Below are 12,908 nucleotides of genomic sequence, written 5' to 3' on the forward strand. Positions count from 1 at the left end.
AATGCTGTAAATGGATGAAATTCTGATAAGCCTCGTAATGGACATGAGGAGAGAGGGTTTGTTCTCCAGGAGAAACAACACACAAAGATTAAAGCCACCATGGCTTCTGCTCCGGACACCGAGGGCTCTGAACCTTCCTGTTCAAGAGCCTGCGAAGAGGGGGCAGCTCCAGGACACACCCGGCTGCGAGCCACCCGGGAGCGAACACACAACACCGCCAGGACGCGACTGTGCAATGTGCAAAAACGACTGTGCTCTGGGAGTTCCGAAGTGTTTACTATATAAAGACATGAGGATCTCAGAGTCTGACCAAGTATCCACCAAAAACAAGCCCAGTCTTCGCCCAGATATCAAGTGGGTCATGGATCACAGCTATGTTTCTCAATCTAATGGCAAAAAGATGTCCTCACATGAGCACCAAAAAAAAAGGGCAAGCAGAGAAAGTCTGTCAAAGTAAATCCATGGGACAAAAGCACATACGTGTTCTGTAACAGCTGTCGCGACCAAATGCCTCCAAAGTGCCAGCTCTGTGTTAATCGCTGCAGCTGAGTCGGCCCATGAAAACGCAAGAATCTTGGGAGGTTTTGTCACTCCCATTTTATAGATGAGGAAAAAGAGGCTTCAGGGAAGTTAAGAACAGGCCCAAAATCCTACACTGGAAGCACAGGTAGCTCAAACCCCTTGCCTGACTACAAGGTGGGTCTTTGTGTTTGTTTTTTTAAATGTTTGCCTTCTTCCTCTCCATTAAAAATAGTTTCATCCGCAATCATTTATTATGTATTTTCCTCTACCTCATACTTTCTTTATTAGAACGAAGTGCTGTACATACTCTAAACCGCCAAAGCCTGAGTCCACCCAGAACACATCTTCACACGCCCAGGACACCCGGACGCACACAGTGACCGTCCAGGAACAGGAGTGTCTGCTGTACAAGGACAGCACAGGTGTGTAAGGAGGGAGGCAAGTGTCAAGAGCCACAGAAGGTTCCAGGCATCTCCTTTTCCATTCTGTCTTCCAACTCTTTGAGACCAGGGTCCAAAGAGGAGGAGGCAGCACTGCTGATTTGCTGAGGTACCGCCATGTGCCGGAAGGTTCCTGCCAAGGAGAAGTGGCCACGGAGACATATCAGCCTTGCTTAAAACTACAGCAAGTCTGCATTTTGTTTCATCTTCTCACTTGAAGGCCTGTTGGCTGCTGAGGGTCCTAACAGCAGGAGAAAACCCCCAGACACTGATCGAAGGTATCTCAGCAGCAATGCTTCTCTGGAATCCACAGTTCATGGATGTTACATGCAGGCAGGTCTGAACAACTGCAGTGGGACCCCAGTGAGCAGTGCTTGCAGAGCAGGGACCCTGGAATCGCAGGCCTGGGCTTGAGTCCCACCCCAGCTCACCCACTCGCCAGACGTGGGACTCGAGCAAAGAACTTCACCTCTCGGAGCCTGTTTTCCCACAGTGTGGGATAAGATCAGCCCGGCAAACAGAAAACGATCACACAAGAGCTCTGGTGGCCCAGGGACAGCAGGGCGCCACAACACTGCCAACATCCTCACGGTGTTTTGCCTGGCGTGAGTAAGCCATCAATGATCGATGGCCTGATTACATTCCTCCGTTAGATGGCAGAGTCTCCGAGAGCCAGAGGGCCGTCCAGATCTCCCATGCAGCTCAGCCCACGTGGACAGGGCACAGGTGGCACCTTCCCTACCCCACTGGAGCCCTCAGAGGCCTCACCCGGGGGCTTGATCACCGATGCTCGGTGAAGGTGTGGACTGAGATTTGGCGGTGAACACACTCCCTCAGGAGCTGCAGACCAGAAGCGCTCCTCTGGGAGCATGCCACTGGCCTGGGACTTCAGTCAGATCATCCAGGAAGCACTGAGTGCCTGCTTTTCTGGGAAGCTGTGCTGGTGGCTGTGGTGGAGGCCAGGAATGCCTGGGAGGGCCCTGGCTTCACAAGAATCGACACAGAGACAGGCAAGCCTGCTGTGGGTTCAGTAAGGCAGGTGCTAGCTACGGAAGCACTTATTCAGCAATTACACAGGGAAGGACTTATTCATTCCAGCATTGGGGCCACGCAAGGCAAAGGAACAACCAGAGATGGGGTGCTGGCCTACCCAGAAGCAGTGTGTGAGAAACAGAATATCTGGGGCTGGACAACACGTCAGGGGAGCTCAGCTGGGAGATGAGCTGGGCTGCACAGGGCAGTGGCTTCAGGCATGGGGGCAGTACACAGTCCCTTGCAGGGTGGCTGCAGGGGAGTGACAGCGACAAAGGGCTGTTTGATCAGAGCCAGGTTCCTGCAGTGAGGATGGATCTGGCTGGGGCAGGGAGACCAGGTAAGTAGTCCAGGCCAAGGGTTCCCACTCATGGCATGGTGTCACCATGGCTTTGGGGACATGCTCACAATGGCAGCTCATGGGTGGGAACCAGAAGCAAATGATAGCCTGGCCTGTAGCCATGCCAGGACCTAAAACATTGGCCATCAAGATGAGGACGTTCCCTGGGGAGCCCTGCACCCCATGACACCTCGTAGGGCTGCTCTGCTCTCAAATCGCCCTGTTCTGAGAACAGGGTTGTGGCCACAGGGACTGACAGGAGGTGACGGCAGCTGAACACAGCAACTGGGGCGGAGGGTGAGGCCGGGAGGTGACAGGGGGAGAAGGGTCCAGGGTCCAGCTCTGACAGCCTGCAGGCCCTCTGGTGACTCAATGGGCCTTCCCACTGCCACCTGCCAGCCACACAGGACCAAGAAACAAACAGAGCTGTGCTTTCTGCTCTTCTGCAGAGAGCAGGGGAACCCGGACTGCCTTCTCCCAGTGTCACACAGCCGTGCTGGCCCGATGAAAAGGGACAGGTCCTGGAGAGGATGCACCTCTGCCCTCCCCACATGCCTCAAGGAGCCACAAGGTACACATGCACTGATGACGTTCTGTCTATTGAATATGAAAACTCAGAGTCCTGGAGGTGCAAAAATGAATATTTAACAAAATCACACCTTCATCACAAAGACCTCCCCAGTGGAAGGCAAGACAGAAGTGGTCCTCGCAGGAGAGAGTTATGTGACATTAGCATTAGCAACACTAAGGGTCATATCATCTGTTTCATCCACTCAACAAATATTTACATATTTTGTACAAAAGTCTAGGAGGCCAGATTGAGTCCCCTATACAGAATTTTATTGTTGTTAACAACCATTTGATCAATAAATACGAGAGATGCCCTCTCAAAAAAAAAAAAAAAGTCTAGGAGGCCAGAACCAGAGAAGCAACAGGTAATGCCGTGTTGGACCATGGCTAGAGGAAGAACAAGTGTGTCTATGTGTGCGGTTGTGTTTGTGCAAATTTAGGAAGGTGTGTGAGAGAAGGGGACACAAGTATGTGACAAGCTGAGTGTGTGACAATGTGCAGAGGGTTCCGCTGCTCAGCGGGTAACACCTGGAGGTGAACTCAGAGGAGGGACCTGCCCAGTTTTGGACAAGCTGTCTCTACTGACAGGTAACTGGTGATCATTCCATCAAACAGAAAAACCAAAAACTTTGTTTGCTTATTTGTTTTTCATGAGTTAGAAGGGGCTAGGGGCACTGCTCAGCACACCCATGTGGGTATCTTGCCAGTAACGGGCAGGGTCCTAGGACCCTAACTGCAGCGGGACCAGACGTGCCTCCCGGAAGAGTACAGTGAGGTCGGCTTTGGGATGGAGATTCACGTGCACAGAATGGGGAGAGAGACAGAAAGTCCCACGTGTCGTTCCTAGGATGGAAGGTGCCGGAATCTGGGAGTAGGAAGGAAGCCCCCTGAGCTTGACCGAGGCCATGGTACACCAACACGCCAGAGTAGCCCTCCAGGCCTCTGCTGAGTCTCTCAGCAAAGCCATTGGCAAGGCTCAGCGCTCCCTAGGGACTGTTAAAGGATCAGCGTCGGACGCGGGCACAAGCCACAGGTGCTCCGGTCGGGCGCATCCGGGGAAAGAGCCGGAGCAGGCCACTCGTCTTTCTGAGCCCTGGTGTCCTTTTGGGCATGGAGACGTCTGCCCACTCCAGGGTTTTATGAGTGCGATGATACAGTAAAGCATGGGGACCTCACCAGCAGCCAGCAGTGACATTCGCCCCCACCCACAAGGTTTGGGGGGGCCCTGAGAGCCAGAGAGAAGGATGGAGACCCCTGTAGCCGAGGCTGTGAGTGGCGCCTGAGAGACTCAGAGGGGCCTGGGTGACACCTCAGGACAACGCACAGCAGGAAGTGGTCCTGCCCTTGGGGACACAGAGGGACTCGTGGGGCCTCTGAGCTTGACTGTAATTCTGTGCGGCCACCGTCTGGGCAGCTGGAGGCCTCGGTGATCCTGTCCATTCTCAGCCCCGGACCACAGCCCACCCCATGCCATGAGGCTGACTTTCCCCCTCCAGAGGGCCTGGGCCTCTCCATGAGGTCATCTCCTTTGCTGGGCCCCCACCCCCAGAGGGGCCCGGACAGGAGAGCCATGCAGGTGTGGTACCGGGCTGGATGGCAGCATGCAGAGAGCAGTGGACTCCACCGCCTGTAAGGTGGCCACCCTGAGTCGTCTTTGGGCCCCCGACCCCCTCTGGCAGGTCAGAGCCGCGCAGAAGCTTGGGTCCAGAGAGCGCACCCACCCCCGGCAGAGCCGACCTCTCTGCAGGGCGCGCCCAGGGTTAGTAGCTGTAGTCCGGCCACTGACTATAATCATGAGTGCTGACCAATTCCAGGACTGGCTGTGCTGTGCACTGCTGGGGAACCCACTGTAGAGAGGAGGACGGGAGGCCGAGCTGGCGTCCAAGACTCCAGAGGTCCTGCCTTCCCGGAGCCCCTTCTTCCTTGAGGTCAGTTCGCCTCAGAACTTGACTGTCATTCTCCAGCAATCATTTATTTTGTTTAAGAGTGCCTCTTTTTGGGGTCACACAATTTTCTCTCCTCATTCTTTTCTGCCTTCCCAAGCCTGTCCCCCTGGGACAGACAACTGTGGCCATAGCAGCAGGCCCCTGTCCAGTGCTGCCCAGGCCACGGCCAGGGAGGGGAGGGCACGGGCCTGGAGACCTGGGGGCCCCCCCGCCCGTCTGTCACACAGGTGCTTCCTCTGCTTCACCCTGTGGTGAGCGGCAGAGACCAACGGGACCGCTTTCGACATTTGACTTTTGAATAAATGGTCGTGGGAAAAGCAGAACCATCACGCTTGCTCCCGGCACCCCTGGCAACCCCCCTCCGAGAACGCTGCTATTTTCTCCTTGCAAAGCCCCCGACTCAAGTTGAGCATCTGACCTAAGTTAGAGTTGCTTATTTATTTTTACTACGATTCTCTAGAAATAGAAAACCAGAAACAGCACAAGGAAGGTCGGCAAACAGGTCAGGCAAACAGACTACTTCAAGGGCAAGAAAACAAGCTACGGTCTCATGAGGCCATCCGCACAAAGCAGGCCCGTGGCAGGGACAGCAAGGTGGCCCGAGGCACCTGGGCCGATGGACTCCATCAACTGGCTGAGGCTGTGGGAGGCTTCCCTTCAGGCATCTGCACAAAGCCCCTGAGGCTCCGCCATCCCAGCTCATCCCCTTGGGATAAAAATGCATCCGATCCACGAGCCCATTGGCAGGAGGCCTGTCTCTCCTCCTCCCCCACCGCCTCTCTCCCTCCCATCCTTCCCCATCTCAGAGAAACGACAACGGCAATCTCCTGTCCTCCAGGTTGGAGTCACCTTCCCGGGGCTTCCGTGAGGCCCATTTCTCAGACGTCAACACTGAGGCAGACTCCCTGTGGCCCACCCAGTGGACATTTATTGATTAGCTCTCAGGAGTCCTGCAGGAAACCAAGTGTTTAGGGCACAGAAGCTGCTCCTCAGAAAGCCAGAGTCCAGCACAAGTGGAAGGCAGAAGGTGTACTTAAACATCTGTGAGGCTCAGTCTCCTTATCTATAAAACGGAGATGACACTGAAAGGACCTGCACCCCAGGGAGATGCACACAGATGAAAAAAGGTCTGTCAGACATGGACAAGAAGGCGGAACACACGTGATGCAAAGGGACAGGAAAGACGGTGTTGGGGCAGATTCTAATCTAGACATCTGAGGAATACCCGGGCAGGCCACCCATGTGGGCCATTTATAACACAGTTAAATTCAGAAGCCACACTTTTGTTTTTTTTATAGCTTGTAGAATGTGATTCTTTTTTCTTTTCTGGACTTTTTTTGGTACTCTTTGAATGGAGAGAAAAATCAAATAAAACTAAATGAGACAAATCGAAAATAAACCTGACAGCCTCATTTTCCCTTTATGATGGGTAGAGTGTTGGGTCTGAGTTAGGCTGACAGAAACAGAAGCCTCCATAATCATTAAGAGAAGATCATTTGGCCCCAAATATCGTTGGCTGCATCTTAAGGAATTTAAGTGTGATTTCAGGATGCGTGCCTCCCAGGTCAGCACTGAGCCCGCGCGAGCCGACAGGGCCACTGAGCGCTGCAGCTCGGCACATGCCCGGGAGTGGCACCCACAGGGGTGTGCGAGCGTGTACCTGCTAATAAATTAGATTTAAAAGGAGGTGTGGCAAAGCTTTTCCTTTCTGGAAAGAAGGGCACATGCCCAGCTCGGGCTTTCTAAATGGCACTCCTCGCTTCCCAAGTTGTGTTTAATGGATGACTTCTGCGTCATGAGCACCCGTGGAAGACATCTAGTTGGGGAGCCCAGCTGACGTAGAGGATTCCTCTAGCAGCTACAGGAAAGCCTCAGATGGGAGGCTCTATCCCGAGCAGAGTGGGGTCAAAGGTTTGGGTGGGTGTCACAAAAATGAAAGCAAAAGGCTCCCCCCAGAATTCTCTTAAACAGGTGTTTTCCGCAGAGACCCACCAGAGTACAGAAGACGCACTGGCACTGGGTTATGGTCGTCATCTGCTCCAGCGGGTACTCCCCAAGGCAGAGCTTGCACGACACCAGCGGGTCGAGGGCCAGGTCCCACGTGGGCCGGTACCGCGCCGTGGTCATGGCAGAGCAGTCTGAAATGAGAGAAGCATAGCCGTCAGACCCGGCAGCCTCCTCCCGCACTTACGCCCTGGGGCCCCGGGAGGCGGCCGCGCCTGGGGGTGGGCAGGGCTGCTCGAGAGCCCATTCGGGTCCTCTGAGAAGTTCTGGCCAGAGGCGCCTCCTCTGCGGGTCCGTGGGTGCCTCCCTTCCCTGACGGCAACATTCATCCCTACCCGCGAAAGGGCAAATGATGCGCCCCTGCTCATCTTCCCCGATTCCGCCAATGGGCAGGGAGTAGGACCCAGCCCACCACCCAAGCACCCAGCCCAGGAGGGCAAAACCTTAGCAGCCTGGAAGAGAAGCTTTCATTAAAGTAATTATTGATCAGACTGAACTGCTGACCAGTTTCCATTGTAGAAACATCCCCAGCAAACCAGTCAGTGAGTCCCACTGTGCCCTCTGTGCCCTCCAAATGGGTTAGCCTTTCCACACTGGCTGGCTTCTGTCCACACCTCCCAGGGGTTATCTGACCTCCACTCAGCGCAAACACCACTGCCCCCTTTAGCCCTGGCAGGTTCTCTAAAATGCATGTTTCAGGAAGGCAGGAAGGCAAGGGCCTGTGGCAGACTTGTTCATTCATACGGGTCGAGTGCATTCTATAGCACCACTCAGTGACAGATGCCACCTGCCCGTCCCCGCCCTCCAGGAACATCCACTGGCCACTTCCTGAACCCTTGCACACAGGCTGTGTTCCCCTGAGAGCATGACTACCTATTGGTACATTTATCACATGGATTTCCAGGGCTTCTGCTTGGGGAAGGAGGGAGGGTGTGTGTCTCAGCCCCTACTCAGCATGCTGGCCCCTCAATAATTGCCTGCTGGCTAATTTACAAATTCTTGCACCTGAGGATATGAATTTTCATGACCCTGAGCATTTGACTGAAGTCTATGGCCTTTATTTGCGCCTGTGGTAGGGAAGTGTTTTATTATACTAGTGTCCCCCTGTTCTCCAAACTCAAGCGTCCTGAACTCAGGACTAGGGAAGATTCCGTTACAGTTTCAGATAAAATCCCTGTACATTTGACCTCTCACTACTTGCTCCCCAAATCTCAGGATTCAAACTAAGTTTGGTATGTGGCGCCCTGTATTAGCTTGGCCTCTGGGCTGAGGAAGGGGAAATGTGGAGAGTGAGAACACCCACACTTCCCGCTGGTTTGTGGGGTCGTGGAAAGGGGATTTGTCTCGTTCGCCTTCATGCGTACAGTGGAGGGTTGTATACAGCATGACAAAGGGGTAACACATGAAGGAAAAGGAAAACAAAACAAAACAAAACACCAGCCACTGGCCAGAACATGCACAAGGTGGCTCTAGGACTCCGGGAAGACTGGAAGGTGTGTGAGACACGGACCCCCACCTCGGGGTCTTCAGGTTCCATTCAGCCATAGCCTGCACCAATGCAAAAGCTAACCTTTTCATCATACAAGGCAGTATGTGATTAGGTGCAAACTAGGTGCTCAAGGCACTTGCTCAAGACAAGAACACGCCTGTGCAGAACCGTCAGCACAGAGGAGCTTCATGGGGGAGGTGAGGCTTGTGTTTGGAGAGGAGGTGACATCTCACACAGGTGAAACGGAGTGGATTCCAAAAGAGGAAAGAGAAACATCCCAACATCCTCCCCCAGATGACAGAGAGTGGAGGCAGCATGGTAGGGGCAGAAGGGACTCAGGGCTCTGCCAGCAAGCAGAACGCCCGTGGCAGTACACTGCCCAGTGACCTGGCCACTGTCGCCTCAGTTTGCTCATCTGTTTGATGGGCGGGTACTGCCCATCTCACAAGGCTGCCGTGAGGATCAGCAGCACTCACATAAGGGGCCTGGCAGGGAGATGAAACGCTCTCCTCTCCCCCTGCAAGTCTCCCTTAGCCACAGTTTGGTCCACTGTGAGAAACGCTGATGATGTGCCCCCTGCTCTACAACTAGGTGTTGGATGTTACCGTCATTTACGCAATATATTCCCAGGGACAAGGAGTTGTCTTAGTTTTTTTTTTTTTATTACATCTTTTTTTCTCAATTTTTGTCATCATAGCTCACAGGGTATCACTAAGGAAATGTTAAGTCGGGACGAACCACTGTGGATTCTCTGCAGGGTACCAGGGTGGGGAAGACGTGTGTGACTCGGGGGTTAGAGATGCACAGCCTCGAGATGCTCAGAGGAGGTAAGAGGTAATGAACACAAGAAAGGCACACGAGTGACGTAAGTACAAGGGAATACCTGACCCCTAAGAGCTCAGCACCTGGGGGTTACTGAAGGCCAACAGGGTCCACCCTGGGCGTCAGGAGGGGAGATGTGCATTCAGGGCAGGGGGGGACACAGGGAGTGGGTGGCGGGAAGACAAGTCTAGGAACTTCCCAGGACGTCGGTAACTGACAGCAACTGAGTCTAAAGTAAGTGCATGTCCCGTCGTTACAAAAGAACTCTTGTACACAAATTCATGAACTGTTTGCATTGATGGGAGTCTTCTAGATAATTGAAACAAGGCTCATAATTGGACATAGAGCCAAAGTGGCCAGCACACTTAGATAACCTGAGGGTCACTCAGCTCCAGGGGGCGCAGAAGGAGCCAAAATCCATGCCGCTCACCTCCCAGACTTCATATTCACTTGGAACACTTCTCCACACGTGGAACTGCTGATGCTTCCTTCTTATCATCATTGTAAATGTTCACAAAGGTTTTCTAGGTCCTGGGCTCATGGGCGAATATTTTTTTTCATTATATTTATGTGCATCCTTTTCTGTTTTGATCCTTCATGATTTTTTTCCAAAGCAAGATGTACCCAAGCTCACAGAGAGATGATTATGCTTTGATTAAGAATGTTAGCAGTCCTAACAGGGATCACCAACCTTTGTGGCTTGCAAGGTCCCTCAGGATTGGACATGTCCCCGGGAGGCAGAGGGTGCTAACTGGCCTCTCCATCCCGGGGAGCTTGGGGTAGGTGCTTGGTAAGTCTGCTGACAAGGCCTCAGGTCAGATTCTTGGGGCATTGAGGCAGCAGCCTTAGGTAAAGCGATCACACCTTGGAAGGAGCAGACCTGGTCCAAATTCATGTTCTACCACCTGGTCAGGCGCTTCTGGAGAAATTACATAACCTCTATGAACCTTAGTTTTAATAACTACATCGCTTCTCTAAAAACTATACCCATCACCTCCCATGGACACCTGCGGTAGAGAGTGAGTGGGAAGGAACGTACCTAAGATTCCTGGGATACAGGACCCGCTTGCCGAGTGGAAATCATTAAATGTCAGGTTTAAGAAGGCGGACATTAACGACAGACTCGAGAGGAGAAAAGTTGTTTTTCAGCAGACAACTGATATGATGAACTTAGTCTTCCAGGACATTCAAGTGTGCAGCCATAATCTTTGAAAGAAGGAAAGACCAAAAACCCGGAAGCCTCCCGTTTCATTGTCCGCCGTGCACTGTGGTCCAAGACAGGACATCACCCCAAAATGTGCTGCAGATTTGCAGATATCTAGGGTCTAACCCTTCAACATAGAGTCCTTAAGCCCCCCCCCCCCCCCGCCCACCCCATGGCAAGTCCCGGTGGGCACATCGGGTGCACAAGCTCTCTGCCCCATAAGCACTCACTGCCTCTCACCCGGGACCCCGTGTCCCACCCTGGTTTGCTCGTTCCCAGACAATACTCGCTCTTCCCAGCTTCTGGCATGGCTCCTTTTCCTGTTGACAGCCTCTCTGAAGACGTGACCCTCAGCACTAATTGCACGCTTGACTTCCTGCTTCCTCTCTTCCTGGACCATGATTTCCACTTGACCTCTAGACAGTGTGGCTTCCCACTGCCCAGGCATGTCAGCCATGGCCCCGCACCTCCCTCCCTGGAGTGACTCATGAAGCAGGTCTAATTCTATTTCCTGGTACCACATCACATTCTTTCCCCTCTAGAGTAGATGCTATTTGAGGTGTGCTCAAAATCATGATTCAAATGGTGATGACAACAGGGCAGATTTTACAAAAAAAAGAAGCACACAGTGCTAACCACAGACCTTTGCTATCTACAGGATGGGCTAATTATGATTTTGCAAACATCCAACAGCTGCAAACTTGAAATAGGAATTTGCTAAGAGAATCACAATACACCAGAAAAGAAAAAAAATAGTCTTTGTTTTCCTAATGGAAATGTCAAGTCATAAGAAACAACAAACTATTTTAAGAACATCTGGTCAGTTACAAGTATTATTTAATGTAAGTAATTCAAAATGTTTGTAAGGCAAGTTATTTATTAAGCACCACTGGGGTTACACAGGGCTGTGCACGCTGATCGAAGAGGTGGATATGAGAAAGAGCTGGAAGGGGCAGCAGTCCCTGGAGGGAGACGTTTGGCAGATTCACACAAAGCAGGAGGTGGTTACGGGGCCAGCACCACCCCACTCCTGGGCTCCAGGGCTGCAGGCTTCTGTGGGTCCCTATTCTCCCCACCTTCATCCCCTCAAAGAAAGTAAAAATCATTGTCCACCTTTCACTCTCCCGACAGCCCCTGCCTCCTACAGTTGGCTGATCATAACATAGAGTATAAAATAAACGTGCATGAGCCCTTACTGATATAAATAAATGATTAAATAAATAAGTGGGACAGAGAAGACACCTCTCACACAGAAAAAGCATCCAAGTAGTTTCTGTACATGCTCCCTTCAAGGAGCTGCAGCCCAACTCTCGACCCTCCGCGTGGGCTGTGCAAGGGCGACTTCCTTCCAAGAGGGCTACTGGCAGAGGGAGCAGGCACTGCACGGGGGAACGCGATGGACGCACCTCGGCCAGGTGGCCAAGGTCAGCATCAACAAGGGTAAGTCACGGTGATCACATGATGTGAAGGAAATGGCACTTGGGCCTCTGTGGTCTTCTTCCCAAAACCTATCACGCCCTCTGATCATGAGAAAAATGTGAGACAAATCCCGCCAGGGGGCATCTACAAAATGCCTGCCTAGGCCTCCCCAAAACTGCCAAGGTCATCTAAACCACATCACAACCAAGGGAAGCCGACAGGGACGTGATGTCTGAATGCATTACAGTTTAGTGTCTGGAATTGGATTCTGGGCCAGAAAAATGACATTAGCTAAGGAAATCTGAATAAAGTGCAGACTTCAATCAGCAGTAATATTTTAGGAGCAGTTTGTTAATTGTGATGAACGTATCACCCTAAGAAGCTGTGGATACCAAGGGAAACTGGGTGCGTGCTGTATGCAAACCCCCATGCTACCTGCATCGTTTTTCTAAATCTAAATCCAAACCATTAACCTAAATCTAAAATGAAATCTGTACATCTAAATTGCCCTACAATAAAAAAGTTGATTAACAAAAAAATGTAGTTTTCATTTAAACCCAAATTAGCCTTTTAAGGTGCAGATTCAACTGGAAGGGGTACCATTTTAGGCCAGTGTTCTCCCCAAATGGCATTATTAAGTGTGGAAGTAAAAATCTGATAAATACTGGATTTAATATAGCTGAACAGATTTGTGCGTTTATTTTTAACTGTTAACTCCGTATGGGTTTGATATGCTAATGAACACAGTGACCCCTCCCCAAGAAGGACATAAAGACTCCCCTGGGCCACAAAACACCCTCTCAGACACATGCACACACCAGTAAGGTTCATGAAAAAAAGAGAAAAAAGGCTGCCCTTAGTCACGGCACTGCAAGGGGCTTCCTACCTACACTCAGTTTTCGCAGGGGAGCTGGGACGGAAAGGGCTGCTACCAGCCTGTCTGGCTGCCATTCTGCACAGGACTCCTTCTCCACAGACTCACAGAAGCAGCCACAGGCGTGCTGAGGGCAGGTTGTGTCTGCTCTGTTGCTTTCAAATGCACCTGCACAGGTGAGGGAGAAGAGGAGTCCGCCCTGGAGCTTCCTGACTGCGCAGAGCACCAGCAGGCACTAGGCGTGAA

At 52.0% G+C, this 12,908-nt stretch overlaps 1 protein-coding gene across 8 annotated transcripts in view; it reads right to left on the reverse strand.

Moving 5' to 3' along the window:
* RNF144A (ring finger protein 144A) overlaps window positions 1-12,908 on the reverse strand; it is a 250,799-nt gene that overhangs the window by 175,640 nt on the left and 62,251 nt on the right. For all 8 annotated transcript variants that reach the window (XM_057497477.1, XM_057497479.1, XM_057497478.1 and 5 more), the window contains one exon: window positions 6,843-6,988. In XM_057497477.1, coding sequence (XP_057353460.1) covers window positions 6,843-6,988 — 146 coding nt within the window. The remainder of the gene's footprint in view (window positions 1-6,842; window positions 6,989-12,908) is intronic.

Source organism: Manis pentadactyla, chromosome 2 (assembly GCF_030020395.1).
Source record: "Manis pentadactyla isolate mManPen7 chromosome 2, mManPen7.hap1, whole genome shotgun sequence".
NCBI classification, from domain to species: Eukaryota; Metazoa; Chordata; class Mammalia; order Pholidota; family Manidae; genus Manis; species Manis pentadactyla.